This window comes from Abrus precatorius, unplaced genomic scaffold (assembly GCF_003935025.1).
Source record: "Abrus precatorius isolate BTA unplaced genomic scaffold, Abrus_2018 Scaffold9, whole genome shotgun sequence".
Lineage (NCBI taxonomy): Eukaryota > Viridiplantae > Streptophyta > Magnoliopsida > Fabales > Fabaceae > Abrus > Abrus precatorius.
The window spans coordinates 5860302-5885607 of NW_020874439.1; the positions used below are offsets into that span (position 1 = coordinate 5860302).

General features: G+C 31.2%; 1 protein-coding gene, 1 non-coding gene and 3 pseudogenes across 3 annotated transcripts; 2 read left to right on the forward strand and 3 right to left on the reverse strand.

Annotated features, from left to right (window-relative positions):
• Positions 1–63: 63 nt before the first annotated feature.
• LOC113850661 lies at positions 64–2604 on the forward strand (annotated as a pseudogene).
• Positions 2605–3586: 982 nt separating this feature from the next.
• On the reverse strand, positions 3587–10619 carry LOC113848896 (putative disease resistance protein RGA3). Of its 2 annotated transcripts, XM_027478299.1 has the most exons (3): positions 10515–10619; positions 6248–9201; positions 3587–4678 (listed from the first exon to the last, which is right to left on the reverse strand). In XM_027478299.1, the coding sequence occupies exons 1-2, from the start codon at positions 10556–10558 to the stop codon at positions 6249–6251; spliced, it is 2997 nt and encodes a 998-aa protein (XP_027334100.1). In that variant the 5' UTR covers positions 10559–10619; the 3' UTR covers positions 3587–4678; position 6248. The 2 variants fall into 2 exon arrangements, with proteins under 2 accessions (XP_027334100.1, XP_027334101.1); XM_027478300.1 differs by lacking the exon at positions 3587–4678 and having other exon boundaries at positions 6118–9201.
• LOC113850662 lies at positions 3829–4435 on the reverse strand (annotated as a pseudogene).
• Positions 10620–18814: 8195 nt separating the features above from the next.
• LOC113851732 lies at positions 18815–18921 on the forward strand. Its single transcript, XR_003502299.1, has one exon. It is a non-coding gene; the product is annotated as a small nucleolar RNA R71 (small nucleolar RNA).
• A 2387-nt stretch (positions 18922–21308) lies between these two features.
• Positions 21309–25306, reverse strand: part of LOC113850663 — a 94176-nt pseudogene continuing 90178 nt past the window's right edge.

The window sequence follows — 25306 nt, forward strand, 5'->3', positions numbered from 1 at the left end:
CAAGCCATACATATCTATTATGCAATTTCATTAGTGCCACATTGTACTTAATTAAACGGTAGCATGACAAGAGGTAAAGTAAAATTTATTAAAAAAATTGAGTTGTAATTTTAAATGCTTATGGGAATGAAGTCTATATGATGCGTGATGTGTCTGGTTCTGTTAATTGGTGTTGGGTTTCATGTGCTTTCTAGGGTTTAAATGTATTGTTTAAATCGTAACACAAGTAAGTCAAATAATATATAAATAAATTAAAGTGGTAATTAAGTATATAAGACATACCTGTGATCCAGAAAACATTACAAGCAATTTTTTATATCTTAAGTAAATTGTCGAACTCTCTCCCAAATTAAAACAAAGAACTACCCATTGCTTATGAGATTTATAAGCAATACATGTAACAACTAAGTTCATGAATGCTGATGCAAATTAAAGATTTCTTCCTCCCGAATCACATGTTAGTTTATTTTCAGTGCATTATGCTTTTTCTAATTATAGTTAATTGTTCTTATTCTTGATTTTAACTTTCGCTTTGCATCTTTACTTTTTCTTTTTTTCATTTTTAATTGCTTGTAAGAAGTAACAACGAACAGAATCAAGAATCTTAACATTAAACATGCCATATGAGAGAAAAAGAAAGAGGTTTCCTTATCTCTCACTCTCTAGTTTTTGAGTAATACCTAAGTTGGTCATTGAAAAATTATGCTAAATTCACTAATTTTTTTCCCCCGTGAGACAGGTTAGTCTCTCCATTAAAAGACCAAGAAATAACTTAACATAATTGCTTACATTGTCTATTAACAAGTTGAGATGTACCTGCAATTTTTAAAGAAGAGTATTTTAATAAAAGGACTTATAATATCTGATTAAAATAATTAAGAACTATTTAATAATTTTTATTTTTTAAGATCTAAAATTTAGGTCTGACAAATAAGAACTTTTACTCTTGTTTTTAAGGAGGCAAAGCAACGAAGTTTCCTTTATTTTATTTATTTGTTATGGTTTTACGTAATGATGGAGTTGGGCTCTATTTCTTTTAATTCTAATATTTATAAGGAGAAAAGAAAATACTTATTTTCACCCTTGCTCATTTTTGAAAGAATTTAGTGTAAATATTCTTCATTTTCTTAATAATAAAATTAGGTAAAGCATATATACCTCTATTTACTAATATATATACCCATTTATTAATTCAGGCTAAAATCCTTAAATAAGCATTTATTTGATGACATGTTCTGGTGTATGAAAATTATCTGAAAGCAAACTAAGTAAAAGTCAATTTAAGACTGATCTCATTCAGATTAAAATTTTAAAACAAATGTGTCAGATGCTAAAACTCTCTAGCGTGAGAAAGATTGAATTTAGGTAAAAAAAAAAAGTTGAAATGGACGAATACTTTAATCATGAATGAAAGTAGCTGAAAGAAATTAGTTGAAATCAAGTTAAAGGAAAGTAATAAATTAAGGTAAATTTAGGTCCAAAGTGTTTTATCACTGCTATATTTTTTCTTGGTGAAACTGAAAACAAGTAAAAATTAGTACATAATATCATCTTTGTTGAAATAAATGAGTTCCTTAAAGATTGATGGTCTTCATACATTTTGATGAATGGAAATTATTTTTAGATGGATTTATACTGTATTTTGTTAAATATTTTGGGTATAAGTTATCATCTATAAAATTATTCATAAGATCAGATGATCTAAAAGCAATTATAAAGAACTGAAATTGTGTAAAGAAAAAAGGTGATAGCAGTTACTTGTCTTAAATTGTCTATATGAATTAGATAATGTACAAAAATTACATCAACAAAACAGACTGAACCTCTACAAGAGAAAATTCATATTTATTAAAAAATACAATTTTTTTTTTTACTTATTCGTCACATCTTATACTAAAATAAAAAAAGAACAAAAAGAGAAAAAAAAAATAGCCATTAGTGAATTTTCAGAGAAGGGTTCTCCAACTCAAGGTATATTTGGATTGGGCAAGTAAATTAAAAGAGTAATATTGTCTTTCTTACTATAATTTGTTCTTCTATTAAGGCTTCCTAAGCATTGATTGTGATGGTCATGGAAGTTTTGAATACAATGATCTTTCCACTACAACAATACATCATAAATGGAGCCTACATACCAAAAAGGGTTAATAAGAACATCTTTTGGGAGTATGCAAACCCAAATATCCCAAAATCATACCACTATTAGATCTTGAAAATTTACATCAGGCAAAGTGGAACTGTTACATGTTAATTCTGGAAGAAGAGGCTATTTATATTTGATAAGGACTTCCTTGTTGTATGGAAACTACAAAGGAGAAAACATGCTGCAAGAGTTTGTTTTGTATTTCAGTGTAAATTTTTGGTCATCAGTGAAATTAGAAATGCTTCAGAAGAAGCTACACTGGAAATAATTAGTATGGCACAATCAGAGGTGACAAATGTTTGCCTCATTATTGGAACTTACACCACTTAATAATTCTATTTATATACAATTCTTAGTTTGGAGAATCTGCTACACTGTCACTTCACAAATGTTTTGCCATTGGGTCGTTCAATGGAACTAATAGATATGAAATTTGTTCTCCTACAGGCTACAATTTCTGATCATGAAATTGTGGCATCCTTTCCTCATAAAAAAATGTTAATGGAACTGGCTATAGAGAGCCATTTTAAATTTTGAAGTCATCAAGACTACTGCTATATACCATTTTGCCACAAGCCTTCAAACATGTCAAAATGTCAATCATTTGCAGTTTATCTAAGTAAAGATATCCTTAGGTATTATCTTATCCATTAAATACATAAAGGTGATAAGAGTCACTAGGATTATTTCCCTGCACAGATAATGCTTGACAAATCCAACAATAAGTTTGAATTTTCCAACAATAGCAGATAAACTGTACAGCTACATAAAACAACAGGGGAAAACAGGGGAAGAAGGAGCTGAAAACAATAACATATGAGAAAGCTGTGGTTAGTTGTCATAAGCATAGTTGAAGTTGAAGTTCATTAATCATTATTGAACATCATTGAATTGGTGTTGAAGTCAGTGATGGGAGAAAAACTGAACAGAATTAGGAAGTTTATCTCTCCAGTCTCAATTTTATGCTAAGGTATATATCCCTTAACAAAGTACAACTCATTCCTAAGCAAAAGGCATCTGACATTATAGAAGAAAAGGAAATTCACTACACATGCTCGAAGCCTAGTCAAAATGGTATTTATGAATCCATAAACAAAAGAAATCATCAGTGATTGACCTAAGTCTAACCGTCTAAGATGACCAGAAACATAAGCACTATACTAGCTATATACTGTCTAAACAAAAGTATACATCAGAAAAATAATTACATTGGAAAACAATAAAATTAGTCCTCAAAACAAAAGTATACAACTGTACATGTTGAAGATAATGATGGCTATAGTCCATATTTAATAAATTCGTGGAACAACTAAGGGTATGTGGTTCGTGTAGTTATCCTTTTCGTCACTTGTTACATTATGATTACAAGAGACTATCTTTAAAGAGAATGTGATACACTGTATGAGATACAGTGTGTTTGATATGCAGTACTCAGGGTCATTGAGAGAATTCAATAACTGTGCTCCAGTCAACTATCGAATACAATGTCATATAAGCATGCAAAATTGTGAGCTTAAAGGTGCATATTATCATGATGACATCATTGTAGATCAGAAAATCACACATTGTACACACTGGTGGCAAGGGTCCACCGAAGGATTGGCAGTCATTACAAAGCAGAATCAGAAAAAAGTTATACATATAAAGGGTAATAAAGCAAAGATCCTGACCAAAGCATTCCATGAAGCTTGTTTTTCCTATGCCAAAATTTTCCACTTGCGTATTACCTGAAGAAGGGCCTTTGTAGAAGATCCATCTTCTTTCAGTGCACTAGTAGCAGCTTCTTGCAATTCCTTCATTCTTTTCTTCACTTCCCTGCTTTCTTCCCCTTCCATTAGACGCTTTATCACCTCAGCAACTTCCACCCTTTCCACCAAGCCATTTTCATTAACTCAAGGCCTTAGTCCCACTTTTAGGCCTTCACTTATCACGATGGCATTCATTCTCTGCTCCGCAAACAGAGGCCATGTGATCAGTGGCACACCCTGCAGCAAACTCTCGAGGGTCGAATTCCATCCACAGTGACTCAAAAATTCCCCCAACCGAACTGTGACTAAGGACTTGAATCTGAGGTACCCACAAAGGAACAACCAAACCTTGCTCTTTGGTTCTCTCCAAGAACCCACATGGCAAAAACTTCAATGGATCAACATTATATTTTGCACCAAGATATGCAGCATTAGCCTCATTACTGGGCGGCCTCACAACCCACATGAACTTATGACCACTCAATTCCAACCCACAAGCCAATTCATTCATTTGTTCCTGTGACAATGTCCCACCACTCCCAAAACAAACACCCCATCAACCAAAAAAAACCTTTTTATACGTTTAACTGAGTTTTTATGGCTTCCTCTGAGCAAATGTGGGTGCAACCATTACAATAGCTAAAACTAACTCCAATAAATGCACTAGTAACAGAAGAATTCAACGAAGTTGTCTCATCAGCGCAAGTATTTCTACTTGCATCAACTAATAATACTGGTTAATCTCTAGCCAACTGAAGTGAGTCATTAGTCTATTTCTGACAATTTACTGCAACAAAAGCATTAAAGAAAGAAAATTTTTGTCACTATATTATTTAGCCAATGTATTTGAAATTGTGCAATGAAAAATATGATAAACAAAATTTGAACATGTAGACAAAATAATCAATTGATAACGTAACAAAACTTTCCTTAAACAGTGAATCTTGAAGTGTTATTTTGTTAATGACAAAGCATATTATCTTAAGCCATAAATAATTAAACTTCTAATAAAATTTAAGTAATGAACTAACAACAATAATGTAGCAATATCTCACTATGTGCAGTTGGATATGTGTCACTAGATCAAACAAATCCAATGAACTCGGTGAAGAAACAAATTAGGAATAAGGTATTTCAAACAACGGTAACATAATTTGATTCTTGACAAGATTGAAAGTTTCTTTGACCAAACTATTAGAAATTTGATTTATAATACTCTTATTTCTCTAATAAAAATGTTCAATTTCAACACAAAACAGTGTAACACCAAGCATTCTCTATGTTGTATTCCCAAAAGGCTTACCACGAATAACAAACATTTTGATAACCAAGTGAACTAAAAGAAAGGTCATTGTGTGGGAAAAAGCTAGATCAAAGTATTATAGCAAATTATTGGTGGCAAAATTCGTTCATTTTCTTCAACTTTGCCTTCCAAAGAGTAGTTTTTATCAAAACTTTTCACATTGACCCCAATGCAAAATTTGCCTGTAAGTACTCATAACATACCTTTAGGTCACTTTTTATACATACACTGAGACATAACTACTTTAAAATTAGTTGCTTTTGTATATTTTAATTTACTAAGTTGCGGACCAGTTATTAGCTCCATGCTATCCTAAATCACTAGTATCAACTCCATAGTCCATACTATCCTAAATCACTAATGAAGAGATCTAGATTATAAATATTAAATTACATGGTATAATTTCTTGATTATAAATCTTGTAAAACTTGTAAAAAATATACACAAGAAACTATACAAAACATCAATTTATATTTTACATTTATGAAATAGAAGGAACCCAAATTAGTGTATATTTTTTTATATCAATAATCAATTTCCTACGCACATAAATAATCTACCTTTATAGTTTGAGTTCTAATTTTTAAATGAGAAATGTTTAGGTATTAATTATCTTTTTTATTATGTCACATGACTTTTTATGCATTCAACATTTTTTTAATTCAATCTTAATTTAAATTTCATATTAAATATTTTTAATTAGTTTTTAATTTTCAAAATTTCTTTTTTATTTAATCTTATTTAATGTAATAGAATATTATTATTAAAAAATAAATATTTATATATTAGTATTAATAAATTTTATTATTTATAAAATAACTTTAATTTTTATTTAAAAATATTATACTTTTAATAATGCCAAAAAATTTCTAGCATTAAATATATGGTTAGTATCAATTTGAACACAGACGGCGATATTGTTTAACAATTGAAAATTAGTTTTATTAGGATAATGTCTGTTTAACTTTAAAACAAATGGACACTAACTCAACTAATTCAAAGCATTTTATTAGTAAAGCAATGGGCCGAGTTACCCGTCAAGGGCATAGATACCTTATAAATCACTAAGGATAATTTGTGGGATGTGTGCGATTTGGCGACTAACAGCACTTGTCTCTGTTCGGCAATCTTCAAGTAAGAGGGAGCATTTGTTAACCTCAAAGATCTTTAAGTTGGTAAGAACACTCATTCCTTCGGGCAGCGATGCCAATTTTGGGCAGCGTATGATTTTGATATGCTGAAGCGATGAGAGGTTGCAAATCCAATCTGGCAAAGCCTTTAGCCTTTCACAGCCAAATATGCTGATTTTTTGCAGAGAAGGAAGGCAGCTGGTGTCGTCCTTGAACCCAGTTTCAAATGCCTCCAGTGTTTCACTTCTACACCCTGCAATTCCAAGAAACTCGAGAGAGGTCAGATTTTGCATCCAACCCTTTGGTAAATTCATAGGATCAGGAAATCTCAGTGCTTTGAGCATGGAAAGAGGAGCAGCGGAGGAAGATGAGTCAGTTGAGTTTAGCGTTGCTATTAATGGCTCTGCACTGCTGGTACCCCATCTTAAATCCTTAACGTTTGGAAAAGTAGGCATGCAAGTCAACTGTGGACATTTAGAGACTTCCAGTCGAGAAAGAAGAGGAAATGAAAGAGGTAAGGAGAGATCATGTGAATCATTCATATCATCTCCTCGCCTCCGCCATCCTCTCAGCTTGGGACAACCTCTTAATAGGAGGCTGTCCAAAGAGGGGAAGAAGGTTACTGTAGAACCATCTTCGTATAGATCTATGTATTCCAATTCATCAAGAAGCTGTATATCAAGTGACCTCAGGGACGGGAGACGTTCCAAAGGTGGGAGATACCGACAATTATCACACGCAAGGAGAGTGATGTCAATAACATTTGTGAGGAGAGAAAGCCAATGTGGGAAAAGCACACCTGGATAACAGTGCACAATCAATCGCTTAAGATTACTGTGGGGCTCAAGGTTTTCTAATAATTGTAAGCTGTCACTGTTACCGATGATGTCTCCAAACCAACGTAGAGTCAACGAACGAAGGAATTTTTTTTCTCTTAAATTTACATTATGTGATTCCAGAGCCACGTCTCTGACACGATCGAGATGCTCAATACTTAGTTCTCCTCTTAAGTTTAAGTCTTTCAATTCATTTAGTGTGCCATATTTTGTTTGTTGGCTGTCTCCCACAACAAAGATTGATAAGAATTGCAACCAGCACAACTTTCCCAACCCAACTGGCATTCCACTCAAGAAGAAATCATCAAGGATGTCAAGATATCTTAAATGCTTTAATTTTTCAATTGAATCAAACAACTTGCAGAAGGAAAAGGATGACATCCTCAGGACGCGTAAGTATTTAAAATTAGCAACAACATTCAATTCCTTCTCTCGAAAGCAATACCTCAGTAAAATCAAAGTTCGTAGCCTGCTTGCATTCAATGAATCCAGTAAATGAATGGCCTCAGGTTCAAACGACACGTGCATGGGTTTACTTTCAACTTTTTCTGCCTTACTATCCAAGGAACAATAATCATTGCCACCAACAAGCATTGCAAGATCATGCATTAAATCGTGCATTTTGAAGCTAATGACCTCACCGTACTCACTTTTTGCATCTTGAAAAAATGAGTTCATCAAAAATATCTTTACAAATTGGTTACCGACATCCTCCATCTGCTGTTTTTCAGTTGAACATTTAAGGTAACCCTGTGCCATCCACAACTGAATCAACTCATCCTTTGAAATTTCTGAATCCTTGGGATATAAAGAGCAGTAAGCAAAACATTGTCTCATCTCGGGGGACAAGTTTTGGTAACTGTGTTTTAGAATTGGCATGATACTATCTTGCTCTTCGCATAATTTCCAGAAGTCACCGCGTAAAACATTTTCCCATTCACTTTCTTCGTTTTGTCCTCGTAACAGGCCTCCCAGCGTTTTAACTGCTAGTGGAACCCCTTTACATTTCTTGGCTATTTCTTTCCCCATTGATTCTAGATTTTTATTCACTCCTTTGGAATCATCTTCAAATGCAATGTTTTTCAACAAACTCCAAGATTCTTCATCGGTCAAACCTTGCAAATGATAGGAAGTGCTAGCAGTCATTGCCTTGGCTACATTTTCACTTCGAGTTGTCACTAAAATCTTACTGTCTTGAGCGCCACACATCAGGTACTTTCTCAATTCAGCCCATTTTTTATAACTATCATTCCAAATGTCATCCAGCACCAACAAATATTTCTTACCACTTAAATTTTGACGAAGCTTTTCTTGCAAGTAGTCTAACGATAACCCGACTGCTATTTGGCAACGAGTAATTGATTCTATTATTTTCTTCAGAATAGTTTTAACATCAAAGTTATCAGAGACACACACCCACATTTGCATTTCAAAAGAATTCTGCTTTTTCAATTCATTATACACCAATTGAGCAAGAGCTGTCTTACCCAAACCACCAAGGCCAACAATGGCAATCACAGAAACTGTTTGCTTTTCATGTGGTTGTCTCAACAGACCAATAATCTCCTCTTTACTATGCTCTCTTCCAATGATATCAGATTCTACCACAAAAGAATCTGTTTCCCTGCATTCACTTTGCTTAACCAGCATAGAACTTGAGATTAAATTCAACTCCTTCATTGCTTTCACTACTTCGTTAAAACTTGCTCGTATTACTTTAATTTTGTCACGCGTTTCACTGTATAAAGGAAGTTGATTTGAAGATGAAATGGAACGAAGTACCCTGTTTACTTCGTTTCCTTCGCCTGCACCCATTTTGTCTCTCCTAAATTCGATAGCAAGGTCATCTAAGAAGTCATCTGAAGCATGAAGCACTTTTTTGAACCTTCTGATCCAGACGCGCACACCACCGTCTTGATCTTGTTTGTCTTCGGCATCAAGGAGCTTATCGTTGATGCATTCAACAGTGTTCTTAAGCTCTTCCAACTCTTCCGTCACATCATAATGCTTTCCAAATTCAAGAAAATCTGTGGAAGCCAACCTGAGATTTGAAGTAAACAGCAAATGGAACCGACTCAGCCATCGTTTAAATGACTACGAAAGACTACATAGAAGGGTGCTTTACTGAGAGGAAGTTGAGCAATGTGAAAATATTGGCATGAGTATTTTGTTGGTACAAATCTCGTTAATTTTCAGCTTCAAAGATTTAAATTTTTGTCTTCTATACATTTATTTCATATTATACTATCAACCTTAATTTAAATAAATATTTTTTTCACCATTAATACTAAGCATACAAAAATATAAATTAAAAATAAAAAAAATATAACAATTTTATATTTTAGAAAAAAATAATAATAATGAATAACACATTTTTATGGAACTCACCTATAAATTTTAATTTTTTTACCTAATGTAGTTATATATGTTACTAATATTGTTTTATAAGGTGTACATATATAATGTATAAATAAGGTAGTCTATATTTTCTCAATTATTTTAATTCTTAGAGTACCATGATTAATTTTTATTTTAAATATTTTAACGTAATCAAGATATTAAGTTTTGAGATTTTAGCGTAATAATAAGATTGGATAGCATGCGTATAAATTTATAAACAAATATATGTAAATATTTACAACATTTTAATTACTTTACTGATGTAAATTAAAATTTAAAAAAATCTAAACGTGATTTAACTTTTGATGGTTGCTATAATAATGATGATTATCACAACCTCTCATTCCAAAAGAACTTTTCGGATTGCTAAAATAACTAACAGTTAAGTATAGATTCATTTTTTATTTGACTCAATAGCATAATGTTTTATCTAACATACTCATAGTATTACACTTAAGACAATCAACTATTATGAAGATATAAATATATAATTAATATATTAAGTATTATAGGTACGATTGTTGAAAAGCACATAAAAAATAATTCTTCAAGGCAATAAATAAAATAAAATGATTCTGGAAGTACACATGGCATTATCTATATCAATAATTTTTATTATTACACTAATCTGTTATTAATTTGATTGTTTAATTAGAGTTTTGATTTTATCGGAGACAAAAACAACGATTCTATAAATTTCGATAATATATTTGTGATTAATTGTTATTTATAAGTATTTAAGTGTTTATTTTTTTATTTTTCTGAATACAATTTATGATATGAATTATGCAATAGAAAATTAGAAAAGAAAAACTAAAAGATGTGAATCTAAAACAAACAGATGAACTAAGAAACAAGGGGGAAAAACCTAAACTGTAAGCTAAGCATATTATGCAAGAACCAAAAACAACCGGTGATAATAGTTTAAATTGAAGAAAGGGTGGAAAAAGGAACCTGTGAATGAGATTAGAAGCAATAGCAAATGGAACGTTTTCCATATTCCTTGGATCTGATGAAGAAGAGAATAGATCTCACTGTGTTTAGTTTGAGATTGGCAATGGCTGCAGCACATACACTATTGCTCTTATATCTGCCCATCACAGGGACACTTTTGTAATTAGCTATGTCTCTCAAACTATATCTTCTAAGTCTTATTGGTCCAATGCTTTTGCTCTTATCTTCGATCTAATTAATATTATAAATATACAATAAAGGATAGCCTCTAACACGAGTTACCCATTAATTGGCGATAATGAATTAAGTTTTTAAAGTTGACTTCTAACATATTATATTTTTACAGCATGTTATTAAGTAGACTTCTGGCATGTGATTGTGTGTGTTGTATGTTTTGGAAAAATTAGATATGATGGTAATTTATCACCAAAACATGTGATTTGTGTTGTTTAATATGTGATTTTGCGTATTATTATCAAAATATGCTTACAAAATAAGAAAATGTTAAAAGTATTTGAGATATGCCTTTGGACTCTCGTTTTACTGATCCCTGAAATCTTCAACAAGATATATACTATGAGTGGGTAACTAGATAAAATTGAAGATTAAAATAAAATGACTGGATAAAGTTTTTCTTCAATCAAATATTTATTATCATTCCATGATATTGTGCTGACTGAAAAAAAACAATTGGGAGAAGTTACAGAACATTGTATGCAAAATTTTCTCATGCTACAATATGGAATAAAATGGTGAATATATATATATATATATATATAACTTAGTTCTTCAAATTTTTTTGGTTGGTATGAAAACTTGTTATCATGATCGGAATAAATGTGGTTTTAGAGATTTTAAAAAGAATTCAGCATTTTTAACGAAGTGAGGATAGTTAGGTTTAGGTATTAATTTTTATTTATTAGATTTTATTTTTTCAAAGTGAATAGTACTAAAAAAATTATTTGCAACGTAATAAAATTACAAAGGGACCTATTCCTCAATGTCAAAGATGAAGAAATGAATGTTAAAGTTGAAAACTGAGAATTTTAAACCTTTTTCAACGTATATGCCGGTGCGATGTTTCTTCCACATTTTTGCTCATGGATCCCTTGCCTTCTATCACAAAAGCATTCTCACTGGTTGTACAGCAAGAAAGACAAATAGGTTATGTGACAATACTAATTGATTCTATTGAAGGAAGAGTGTTTGTGAATGTGACTAACCAGGGAGTAAAACACCTCTTTATCTTACACTAGAAGCAAACAAACAAGCGTGTTGGGTATGTAATATTCCTTAATTTATATTTTAAATTATGATATAAATTATAGCATAGAAAAATAAATAAATTAAATACTTTTATTTTTATAACTTAAAGAATTGAGAAAAAGTCAAACTTTCATGAGTCTAAATCATGTCAATCTTCTTACGAGAATGTCGTAGTATGATGTATGATTGTGATTATATGTTGGATTGAAATATGTTTCTCTGTGTGTTGATGATCTGAATGAATATTTAATTAAAAAAGGTGAAATAATTAGAAACTATTTAAAACCACCAAACTATCACAATTCCGGTGTCCTTCAACGAATCTGAATATATAATTTATGAGTACTACTTATTGAACTCAAACACTGTTGAGAGTATTCTTAAATACGAGTGTTTTTAGAAATATTTTTAAATGAGAATGTTTTTTCATATTAGTGTTTTTTTTATCATGCCTAGTATTTTTATATTACATTTTATTAATAATTATAATAATTTTTTATAAAATTTATTAAATTTAGAAATAATCATTTAACATATTTTAAATTATTTATTTTAAAGTAATTTAATTTAATAATACTCATGCAATATAAATAAAACATTACTAGTTAATTAAAAATAAAGTTTAACAATACGCTTCTCCTAAATTAACTCTTTTAACATAAAAACAAATTATTTGTGAAAAAAACAAAGAAATGTTTTATTTATATGAAGAATCAGAATTATTAAACTATTTTAACTCAGCCATTCCCATTTAAAAACACAGAAGTACAACAAAATATCTCAACAATATTAACTCTACATAAAATAAGATAAAACAAATCATAAAAAAATATATTAAAAGAAAAAAAATAAGTTTATCAAGTTACTACTTTCTTTCTAAACATGTAATACAAATGTATTTATAGAAACTCAAACTTTAAATAAGGTTAAGTTGGAATTATGAATATGATGATAAACAAACAAGTGGAGAAATAAAGAAGAATTAATCACATTTCAATTTTCAGCTGAAACTCAACTTTTCTCTTTTTTATTTATTAACCCTAAAACTAAAACCAACAAATAAAAGAAGCAAAGTAACCATAAACCTAAAACTAATGAACGTACAAATATGGAGGGGATGACGCTATTTCTGTCTTCTTAAATCTTAGTTTTTTTCTTACGTTGAAAAATTATATAAATGTAAGAAAATCTATGAATTGTTTTGCTTCTTCAATTATGCTTTTGTGATTGTAACCTTCATCGAACATGTCAATTCAATTATCAAAGTTAATTCATGAGTTTTCATTCATCATCTTTTATTTTTCTTATTTTTTATTGATTTATATGAAAATTCTTGATTTAGATTAAGTTGTATGTATCAAAGATAAAGAAGAATTTTATTTTATTTTTTTGATAAACCAAGACATCAAAGATAGATAAGACTTAATTGTTATTATTTTCAATTAAACAATAGAATTAAAAATAAAAAAAAGTTAGAGGGAAATAAATAATAATTAAAATGAGTAAAATAAAATAGATATAATGTTAAAAAATAAAAGAATTTCAATAGAATTTTACTATTCACATACATTCTTACTTAAGTCTATTATGACTAGTTTAAGAATTAAAAGATAATACAAATGTGATGAAATAAGAATAAATATTAAAGGTAGCTAAAATTTACAAATCAAATAATAAATAAAAAAGGAGGCACAAAAATCTAGTAGCTAGTTAGATTAAAAAATGATTTTTTTGAATTAGAAACAAATTAAAAGAACTAACAGGTCAAAACAGATAGAGACAAAGTAGCTAGTTAAAAATCTAGTAAAAGAAAATAAACGCAAAATTAATTTTTCAAATTTTTACTTTTTATATATTTTTTTATTTTGGTTTTTTGAATTAAAAGTGAATTAAATTTAGAGGAAACCAAGAAAGTATACGGCTAATAGAATTAAAAAAAAAAAAAAAACTAACCAAATAAAATGATCCAGAATAGAGATTAGATATCGTCATGCAGTACTGTAAAGCTGTAAATACATCAGATTAACTGCTTACAATAAAACAACCATAAACTCTGGGTTTTACAAACATTATCCCTGTCTTTTCAAGTGTAAACAAGCTAAAATATTGTATTTCTTACTATAATTTGTTTTTCTATTAAGGCTTCCCAAGCATTGATTGTGGTGGTCAAGAAAGTTTTGAATACAATGATCTTTCCATTACAACAATACATCATAAATGGAGCCTACATACCAACAAGGGTTAATAAGAACATCTTTTGGGAGGATGCAACCCCAAATATCCCAAAATCATACCACTATTAGGTCTTGAAAATTTACGTAAGGCAAAGTGGAACTGTTACATGTTAATTTCTAGAAGAAGAGGCTATTTATATTTGATAAGGGCTTCCTTGTTGTATGGAAACTACGAAGGAGAAAACATGCTACAAGAGTTTCTTTTGTATTTCAGTGTCAATTTTCTGTCATCAGTGAAATTATATATGCTTTAGAAGAAGCTACAGAAATTAGTATGAGGTGACAAACGTTTGCCACATTATTGGAACTTAGGCCACTTAATAGTTCTATTTATATACAATTCTTAGTTTGGAGAATCTGCTAAACTGTTACTTTACAAATGTAATGCCATTGGGTCATTCAATGGAACTAATAGGTATGAAGTTTGTTCTCCTACAGGCTACAGTTTCTCATCATGAAACTATGTCATGCTTTCCTCATCAATAAATGTTAATGGAAATGGCTACAGAAAACCATTTTAAATTTTCAAGTCATCAAGACTAATACACTGAAGAATGACAGTTATACTTTGGAATTCACTGGACCCTGTATGATCGAAATTTGAAATTTTGTTTAATTGTACATTTTGCTGAAGTCACAGATTCAGAAAACCTAACTGAGGAAATTCAGCATAACCTGGCATGCAACTTTAATGTTAGAATCCTTGCAATAAACCAATTGTATGCAACCTATCAATTTAAAGCTGTTAGGTAAAAAATGAAAATCCACGGAATTGAGATTTATGTAATAAGACAGCTGTATGCACTCCCAACTTGAACAAGAAGGTATGGTACAATTTCTTTGACAAAATTTCATGTGCTAAATAATGCTATATTGCGTACCCTTTTGAAACTTGAAAAAAAAAAAAAACAACAAACTTTGGTTCAACCTTATGAAACAATCATATTACTTGCTACTGTTTTACAGTTTCGAAGATAATGCATTTATGATTTAAATTATATCTAAAAATAGTTTATGCTATGACGAACATAAAAGTAATAGAGTTCAACGAAATCGCGCATAGAAATCATGAGAATGAGATTTCTCCTCAGGAGCTTGCTGAGAGACATGGTGGAAGGCAATTGATAAGAACCGTGTGAGGGAGAAGCATACCACAAAAGCTAACTATTGTAGTTGGAGAGTCCAAGGCCCTATTCATTACTTCGAAATGCTTTGATTGGTGATATCTATTACACAAATGGGCAAGTCCAGCAGACCAGAGTAAGAAAAATGCATGCTATCAGTAATAAACCTTCTTATGCATTAACTTAACGCACTTCACAATAGAACTACCCTAAACATGCAGGGACAAACTAGAAGAAGCAAGTGATGTTATGAAATCTTGAGCCAAAGCCAATAAACAAAAAAATGACAAGTTTAAACAGTATTTTCAATGTCTAATTAACAGTGCTTACTTTTAGTCATTTTAATTCTTTAAGTTACAATATAGCAAGCGAGATTAGTAAGTATTAGTAATAACATAAAAAGTATTTGAAATATGTTCACTGTACAGTAGTCTTGTCAATGACTCCCCATACTTATTTGTTTGTTTGTCCTTAAGCAAAGTGCTGGTTAAGAGTAACATAATAACTTAAAATATAATACCACACAAAGAATCCGAGATGAGGAAATAAAGAGAGCAACAAGAGTAATATCACTAAGCATAAGCAATCAAAAAGATTCTCAATTAAAATCTTATGTTTTCATACTTTTCACTCAAACATCAAACTGAGGTATTCTACTTTCTTCTCTCACTAAGGGACAAAATAAGATATCACTCAGTTCTCCTAAAGAAGAGTGTATTACCATAGGCTTGACTATAAACCAACTTTCCACTAAATAAATTAAATGCAAGTCAAAATCATGAGGTCTTTTTCAGGTTATAATATGGCCAAGGGGTTATAATAATTGAGGTGAGATAAATGAAAGGAAGGGGATATACAAAAGGGTAATAAATTATAACAATTATAAACATCCCCTAAGTTTACAAATGAAGCTCTTGGAGTAATTTTTATATTTTTGTATATAAACAATATCTTTACTCCTTTCTCCTTTCAATCATATATAACCCTTTTTTTTTCTTTCTATTTTTTATTTTCTTTTTCATACTTTCTTTCTTTCTTTTTGCACATGAGAGATATAAAGGAGAATTAATCAAACAATTCAACAACTCAATTGTTCCATTTATAAAGTCAAGGTCATCAAAATATTTTATAAATTTAATGCAAGGGACTAATAAAATCAATAAAGCTCAAAATGGACAACTAGGTGTATCTCAAACATGCTGAAGGCCAAGAATAAAAATACTATTATTCCTCAATCATATTAAAAACATGCAATTAAAAAGAGAAGTCTTAAGTCAGTTCCAAGTCAAGTTCAAGAGCACAAATACTAAGGAGATAATCACACAAAATAATGAGGAAAGAGGTACAATTAATTAAATTAAGATAGAAATCCTCTTTAAGGCTCAAAACTCACATTTGTGAGTTAAAGTTTAATGTAAAGCATAAAAATAAGGAACTTAGCTAATTATTAGTTTCCAAATGAAAGTATAATGCCAACAATAATCACTCAACGTGCTCTTCTATCTGGAAAAATTGGGTTCCATGAGAGAAAAAGTTTTAAATTATCATAAAAAATAGCATAGACACTTTACTCAAGAACATACAATTAACAATTATATAATTAAGAACTACTCCTCCATACTTAAAGCAAAACATTGTCCTCAATGTTTGAAAGCAATCAAATTAAAAGCATGCAAAGAGGGCAATTGAATAAAAAGGAAAGAAGTTCCTGATAATTCTTGGCGCGATGACTTCAGGTAAGGGAGTACGGCCATGCTGAAATCTTGAGCATGCTCATGCTTATGATGTAAAGCTTTCTCTCATAACTGCAACTGAATGCACGACCATGTATAAGATGAGGATGGGCGTGCTTCCAAATTAGAGCTCAAAAGTGTGAGAACAATCAACTATGTTCTTGCAATCTTTCAAATTCTTTATTCTAAAATTAAAATAACAATAGCAAAATTTAAACAAACAAAAAGAAATAAAATTTAAATAAAATAAAAGACACAGGTTGCCTCCTGGGAGTGCTTGTTTAACGTCACGAGCTTGACGTTCCTGTTAAATCATGGTAGGAAGAAGGTATGAGTCTCAGAGGTGACTCCCTTGATATGCAATTGTCTCCCCAGCAACTTTGCCTCCCCAATACCTATTACATTAGAAAAATTATTCATAAGATGGGAATTAGAATAAAGAGAAGAAAATTTAAGCTTCGAATTAGAAGGCTTATTAATGGATGGTTTAAGCTTTTGTCTTTTCTTCTTCTTATATTGCTTCCTCCTTGGCCTTCTTCTTGTGGTTCCATGCTTCACATAAATTGGAGGAGGAGAAGCAACATCTACAGTGCTCACAAAGTGACAAGACTCTTGGCTAGAAGAGTACTTGAAAGAATTGAAAACTTGAAATACAACTTCCTCATCATCTAGCCTCAGTGTGAGCTTCCCTTCTTGTACGTCTATGATGGCTCTAGCAGTGGCCAAGAACGGTCTCCTGGTATGATGGGGACATCATCATCTTCCTCCATATCAAGTACAACAAAGTCAGCAGGAAATATAAACTCTTCAACTTATACAAGTACATTCTCCATTATGCCTTTGGGGTATGTGATCGACCTATCTGCCAGCTGAAGTGACATGGAGGTCGGCTTAGATTTATGCATTCCAAGCTTCCTGAAAACAGAATAAGGCATAAGATTAATACTTGCTCCTAAATCACATAAAGCCTTATCAATATGAGTTTTTCCAATTGTGCAAGGAATAGTAAAACTCCCTGGGTCCTTAAGCTTAGGTAGAATCTTTTTAAGGACTATAGCTTAGCACTCCTGGGTGAGCTTCACATTTTCATGTGCTCTCATCAGTAAGCATGGGCGTGCATATAAAATCAGCATTAGCGTGCTTCTCAACAAGCATGGGCGTGCATGTGCCTCTGGTCTGCGATTCTTGTTATTTTGTTTCCACTTCTAAAAGTGATGGCATTGCATTGCTCTCTTGGATTAGGCTCAGGCTGAGATGGCAGTGTTCACATTACTCTTTGACTCAGAAGGTTCGTAATTTGCTCCAACTGTGCACTCATCTTAGAAGAGTTGGCTTGTATTTCAGATTTAACCTCTGCGAACCTCTTATCAGTTCTCTCAATATGTTGGTCCAACTTGGATTCAAGCTCTATCATCCTCTTATCAGAGTAATGCACATATTGCATCTTCTATTCTTGAAAGTTAGACTGAGATCTAGGAGCTTCTTTTCCTTCAGGTCTTGCTCCCTGGCTTTGCATATGAGGAGGGCGATAAACACTTGAATTTTGACTTCCAAAGCCATTCCCCCCAAGAGTTAGGAGGATTACTCCTCCACCTGAACTGTGATTGCTCATGAAATTTGCCTCCTCTTACTTAGATTCTGGGCTTGCAGGAGCTCTTACAAGTTGGTCTTGAGCCTTTATTAAAGATTCTAGTTGTTTTGTAAGAGCCCTCATTAGTAGGTTGTTGCTCTCTGCTTGGTAAACTGGGTCAGTCTCTTTCCTCTTGGTGTCATAAGAATCAGCAGTGTGCCACTGAAAGCTAGAAGATGCCATCTCATCTATCAGCTTGTATGCATCATCTGGATCTTTTCTTATGAGGGACCCTCCTGCTGCGACATCAATTGTAGCCCTAGTAGTGATTGATAGGCCACTGTATAAAATTTGCACCTGTCTCCACGTCGGAAAGTCATGATGAGGACATCTCCTCAAAAGCTCTCCAAATCGCTCTCATGCTTCGAATAAGGATTCTGCTTCATATTGTTGGAAGCAACATATCTCTGTCATAAGCTTAGAGGACCTTGATAAGGGAAAATACTTTCCCAAGAATTGTTGAGTGAGAGCCTCTCAAGTTCTAATGGAGTTGGCTGGGAGTGAGGAAAACCATGCATTCACCGTTTTAGATATTAAGAAGGGGAAAAGGCAGAATTGAATAGCATCTTTGGAGACTCCATTGTACTTGATGGTATCCGTCAATCTGAGGAACTTTGTCAGATGAAGATTGGAGTCTTCGTTAGGCATGCCTCCAAACTGTATTGAGTTCTGGACCATGTTATGAGTGCTGGTTTCAATTTAAAATTGTTGGCCTCCACATTAGGTGCCGCAATACTTCCAGGAGTGCTTCTAACAGTGGGTGTCATGTAATCTTGAATTGATCTCCTTCCCTCTGCCATTCTTTGCTCTCTCACTTCTTTTCTTTGTCTACACGTTGTTCTCTCAATCTCAGGATCAAATAAACAAGTTGTAGAGCACTTAGAACGAGTAAGCATACATTAAAAGAAATTGTGAAATAAAAAAAATTAAAATAAAATAAATACAAAAATTATAAAAAAATAAAATTAAAAACTTAACAATAAACAAAACAGAATTAAAATAAAGTAAAACACAAATTGTTCAAATCAATTAAATTCGAGATTTTTTTAATATTGAAAAAGCAATCCCTGACAATGGCGCCAAAAACTTGTTCGAAGGGCAAGTGTACCCATCGAGAAATAATAAAGGGTTCTTAAATTAAATTCCTGAAATATCGTCTCACAAAGATTGTTTTCCAATTACTAAGAATTTCTTAATTCAATTGTTTAAGCTTCAAAGATATGAGATTAATTAAAACAAGAATTTATAAAATTAATTATAAAACTAATAGCAAGGAATACAATGCACGTCTTGGTTAAACTTATCAAAGAGGAACCTAGGGCATATGGATTTTCTCATTCAATCCTTTATGTTATTTTTCTGTTTAACTCTAAATTCGATTTCCTTGTGATTACTAATCATTCATACAAATACTATTAATATCTAATGGTCATGCAATATTAATATTCTTTTCTCTAAATTAACATCCTCAATGGTCATGCAAGACATCAATTTAAGAAAGCTTAAGGAACCTATGAACTTGTTAATTTAATAATGATTAGAAGAGAAAGATTGGTTTGGTCCACCTAATCCTTTGTCTCGTTTTACCCTATAGATCTATTAATTAATCGAGGTACGGTCGCCTGACGATATAATTAATTAGGATTAAGAAAGAAGCACAATAGGATAAAATCTAATCACAAAACAGAAATCAAATTTAGATTCAAACATAAAAATTTCATAAATTTATGAAGAATAGTTCTCATAGCCCTAGCTATGGACTTAGTTACTCATGCTAAAGAAAAGAACTAAAACAATCATAAACAAAGTCATAATCAAAAGAAATAGCAAATTAGAGTGTGAGATGTGTTCTCGGTCTTCAAGTACGATCGCTCAAAGCTCCAAATCTCGCCAAGCATGTGCCAAAGATCCCTGCAAGAGAGACGAGATGAGATGTATTCTAGAGGAAAAGTCAAGGTAAAAATAGTGCCTTTACGATGCTTGAGATCCTCCCTTTTATAGGATTTGAAAAACCTTAAAAACTCTTCATAATTGGACTTCTCACAAACGAGCACGGCCATGCAAGGCCTTAAGCACGACCGTGCATGGGCTTGAAACACCCCGTGCTTATTGGATGGGTCTGGGCGTGCTGACTACTGCGAAGCTCTAATTTTCATCAATTTGGGCCCATAATGTACCCAAAATCCACTTGCGGCCTCTTTATACCAAACTGCACAATTAATATATAAATTAGTGTAAAATCCAAATAAAATAAAGGTCAAATATGAATATATGGACTGTAAAAGAGTTACAGACTTATCACTACAAGCCTCCAAACATGTTGAAATGGCAATTATTGGCGATTTATCTTAGGTATTATTGTGACACCCTTACTACTTACTAAGCAATAAATATAAATATAATCATAAAATAACCAAGCAGTAAGAACATCACATGCATGGGTCTATATCTATTCAGATATAGTGAATTTAAATACACTACCATTACTAGAAGTATTCATTTCATATATACACATCATTTGTTAGTTTATACAATCATCCAGTTATCTAAATATATACATAACTGAATTACATACAAACTAAAGTGGGGTCACGATATCAGAGACGACAACCCAAAACGAAGACCTCACGAGCTTTCCCCTGGATCCCTGATCACCAAAGTGCCCATTTCCTTCCAAAATTCAACAACAGTAAGGTTAGGCTTCCTATATACCCTTTTTTCTTTTCAGTCAAAAGTACTTACACCTACGTATATATATAGATTATCCCTTACTCGACTCTAACCTACTCTCATTTTTCACTAGATTCCTACTCAGAGGGGGCAAAATTAGGAAGGAGTCCTGCTTGAGAAGCAGTCCTCTTCCTTCCGATAGCAGTAGAGGTGTTTGAACAGTGAGAAGAATCAGGAGAGTCTGAAGAACTAGAGAAAGACGAAGAAGAAGTGGATGAGATAGAGATAGGTCTTGCTAAAAGTGTGTCAACTAAACTAGTTCGTTCAACAGGTGGTAAATATGGTATAGAAGGACGTAAAGGTCTAAGAAAACCTGGGGGTAATACCAGGGGTGATAATACAGGAACAGGAGGTGGGGTAGGGGGTCTCACAAATTGTACATCTGGAGGAAATGGAAAAGTAAGTCTCATGGGTACTCGGATGGGGATAGGGTAAGCTCGTGGGCCTGGGCCATTTCTATCTAACAAAAAGGTAATAGAGCCAGTGTGGGTGAATCGTTGTTGCTCCCAGTCGTGCACCCATGTTCCCTCAGGATCATATCTAATCGAGACGCTGAATTGGTACGGTGGTCGAGCCATCAATGTTCTCACCTAATAAACATATTCACACACAACACACATAGCAATAAAAGGGTGAGACAATTTAATTCAATCTCCAGCAGCAAAAGACATATAAGGGTTTCAATCACACAATTAATTATCAACACCCATAATCTACCAAGCAAATGCATATGCCATGAATGAGAAGTGATGCAAGTCCATTATTATAACTTAGTACATTTTGACACATGCATGTGGGCCCAAAACCATCAATATGTTTCTTTTACTCAGGGAAGGATCAGGAGTTTCACTGTTACTTATCTGCCAACTTTGTTCATCTCATAATACAGTAACAGCTCTACTAATACAAGAATCTCTCGGGACCAGTCAGGATAGTAAAGTTTTGCAGTGAGAGTCTACAGCACAAGATGGCGAGCCTTGGCCACTGTCAGATTCAATCACACGTCACTATCCCCAAGACTACCCTGGAGCCGCCCCTAGATTTCTTATACTTCCCTGTCCACTCATCACACTATCACATGTTCATGATGCATGTCTTCACTCCTAATTAATGTAATTAGAGAAAAACTTTAATTTTTCTTTTCTGTTAAGTACAATCCTTAACTTTTTCTTTTCTCAATAAAATTCGACAGAGTCTCCTCTGTAAATCAGATATTCCAAAATTTTCTTTTTCCTGTAAAACAACTAGAAAAATCCAGAATACTTCTAATTCATTAAATTCCACCTCCATCATCTCGAAATCCATGGAAATCGTATCTTCCCCTCTTTCTTTAAATATGTTTTTATGCTTAAAAATTTAAAACTTAATCATTTTAAAAATGATTCAAGCCTTCCAAATATCCAATACTACTTTCTCAGTAATATAATTTATTTATTTATTTTTATTAAATCTATTTTCAAAAGAAGTCAAAAGATACTTGTACTATATATAAAATACATAATTATATATATATATATACCTTAAAAACATATTTTCTTCTTTCCAACAAGTCTTAATGGACATTTAGATTATATCAATCTATATGCTCACACCACATGAAACTATATTACTTCCAATCTTTACTATTATATGGCATTCCTACCAACAAGAATATCTACACAAGCACATAATGAGAATTCAACCAATTATAAAGAAATATTTCAATACAGCACTTCAACTATAAATCATTCCAATACATTAATTTAAATACACAAAAGACCTTACATATAAGGGAGAGTCCTTGTTCAATCAATTTCCTGGTCTAAGGCAACCTTTCACACATGTCAAGTGCTATAACAAAATCTTCTAAAAATTATGGGATAGCTCTAAAACAACCCAAATTCATTTTATTTGATTAGAACAATAGAGAATCATTCCCTTATGGTTCTTAATGCCACATATTGAAATAAAATTATCCCACCCCTTACCTTACGGATATTCTTTGATGAAGATATGGATGAATTTTTTTCTGATTCTTTAGAAAACTCGAACAATCCAATCTTCGAAACGATCAACCTAATCAATTAATCATGCCTAAACATAATTAATACTAAGGAGATGCTAATTTTATACTCTTATATGTATATGTAAAAATTGAAATTTTCTAACTTTTGCTATAAAAGTCCGATTAACACAAAATTAGTTTCTATGATCTAACTAATATAAAAGAATAAAATGGAATTGAAAAACACTCACTTCACCTTCTCTAAAACTACATGGTAGCCAACCCTTGTGAGGGTTTAGTGCTTTTTAATCACATTTTTGAAAAACTAATTATGTAAACAATATAAGCCATGCATAGTCTACATATAGTACAAAAGAAAGTAAGTTTAAAAACAAATAATTTTGAAGTAAAGTAAGACCCATTTTTACTGTTCATGACAGCCAAAAATAGAAAAAATTTAAAATTTTAATCGGATGAAATGATAATTAACAACTAATTAAGCTTAATTAAGGATATATATTAAAAACATACCTTAAAACAAGCTTAAATGAGTGGAAGAAAATGAAAATGGTGAAAGGAAGAAGAAGGGGTTATGGACTTGGAGAAGAAGAAGATTTATGTAAGAAAATGGTCAATTTAGTCAAATAGATAAAGAAATAATAATATAATAATCAATTATTTTACTATTTTAATGTAATTAAATAAAATAATTATGAATAAAACTCAAAAATAAAAATAATTTATGCCAAACAATTAAAATAATTATAACATAATTTTTGACATCAATATCTCTTTGGTTATCACTTAAAAAGAAAAAGAAAAGGAAAAAAGAAAAAAAAATAATCACACAGTTCCTGTGAACACATAAAACAGTATTAACTAAAAATTCAAAAATAAGCAATAATTGCCAAAATAATTATTTTTACACTCCAAATATTATTTCTAATTAAAATATAATTTTTTATTATTTAAAATAATTCTTCTAGATTAAAAATGCTATTTTTATCCTCATAGAGCAATTTTAACCGGTATAAACGAACATTTTTTTTTATTTTCTAAAAATTGAAGAATTATAATCTAAATTATAACTATATTAACAAATTAACTGTTTAGGAAAAACGAGGATGTTACAATTATCATATCCATTAAATAGATAAAAGGTGATAAAAATCACTAGGATTATTTCCCTGCATAGATTATGCTTGACCAATCCAAAAATATGTTTTAATTTTCCAACAATGGCAGATAATTGTACAGCTACATAAAACAACAGGGGAAAATAGGGAAAGGAGCTGAAAACGAAAGCTATGGTTAGGTTTGTTGAAGTTGAAGTTCATTAATTATTATTGAACATCATTGAATTGGTATTGAAATCTATGAGCTTATAACTAAATCCTTATAAAAGAAAAAACTAATAAAAATCCTCCCATAAGTTAATTAAAATTAACTTATGCTATCAATAAGAGATGGTGTGGCAACTGATTGTTTAATAAAAAATTAAAATAAATATCATTTACTTCAATTCAAAATAATTATCGTTAATAAAAAAAATTTATTTATTTTCATATCATAATCTACTTGTGACAAAAATTATATATAATTAATATTTATTTAAAACTGAATATTGTAATTTGATTCAACACAGTTTTTATTCTAATTAATTTATTAAAGCATTATAGTTACTATTACTAAAGTAAAGAAAAAATAGTTCTTTAAAGCGATAAATAAAATGACTGTGGAAGTATCCCATGGCATTACCTACATCAATAGTTTCTTTATGCATAATATATTAAAAGATAAAAATAACATTATTATTACTGTTATTAGATATTACGTTATTTAATTTGAGTTTTGCATTAATTTTAATATATTTGTTGATTTACTATTGTTTATAAGTACCTAAGTAATTACTTTTTCTATTTTTTTTAATACATTTTATACTATGATTTGATATTTTGGGTATAAATATATATAATTACAATTTTATTTGATTTTACCTAAAATATTATTTATTTATGATTTTATTTCTATGTTTTCAAAAGATAAAAAATTCCTTAAAAAGTAAATAATATTGATTAAACAAAAAAATTT

Bases quoted from the DNA above. Each gene is read 5' to 3' on its own strand.
- LOC113848896 (XM_027478299.1), bottom strand. From the start codon at position 10,558: ATGGAAAACGTTCCATTTGCTATTGCTTCTAATCTCATTCACAG. The intron at 9,202-10,514 runs GTTCCTTTTTCC...TTCAAATCTCAG, and splicing joins GCTTCTAATCTCATTCACAG to GTTGGCTTCCACAGATTTTC.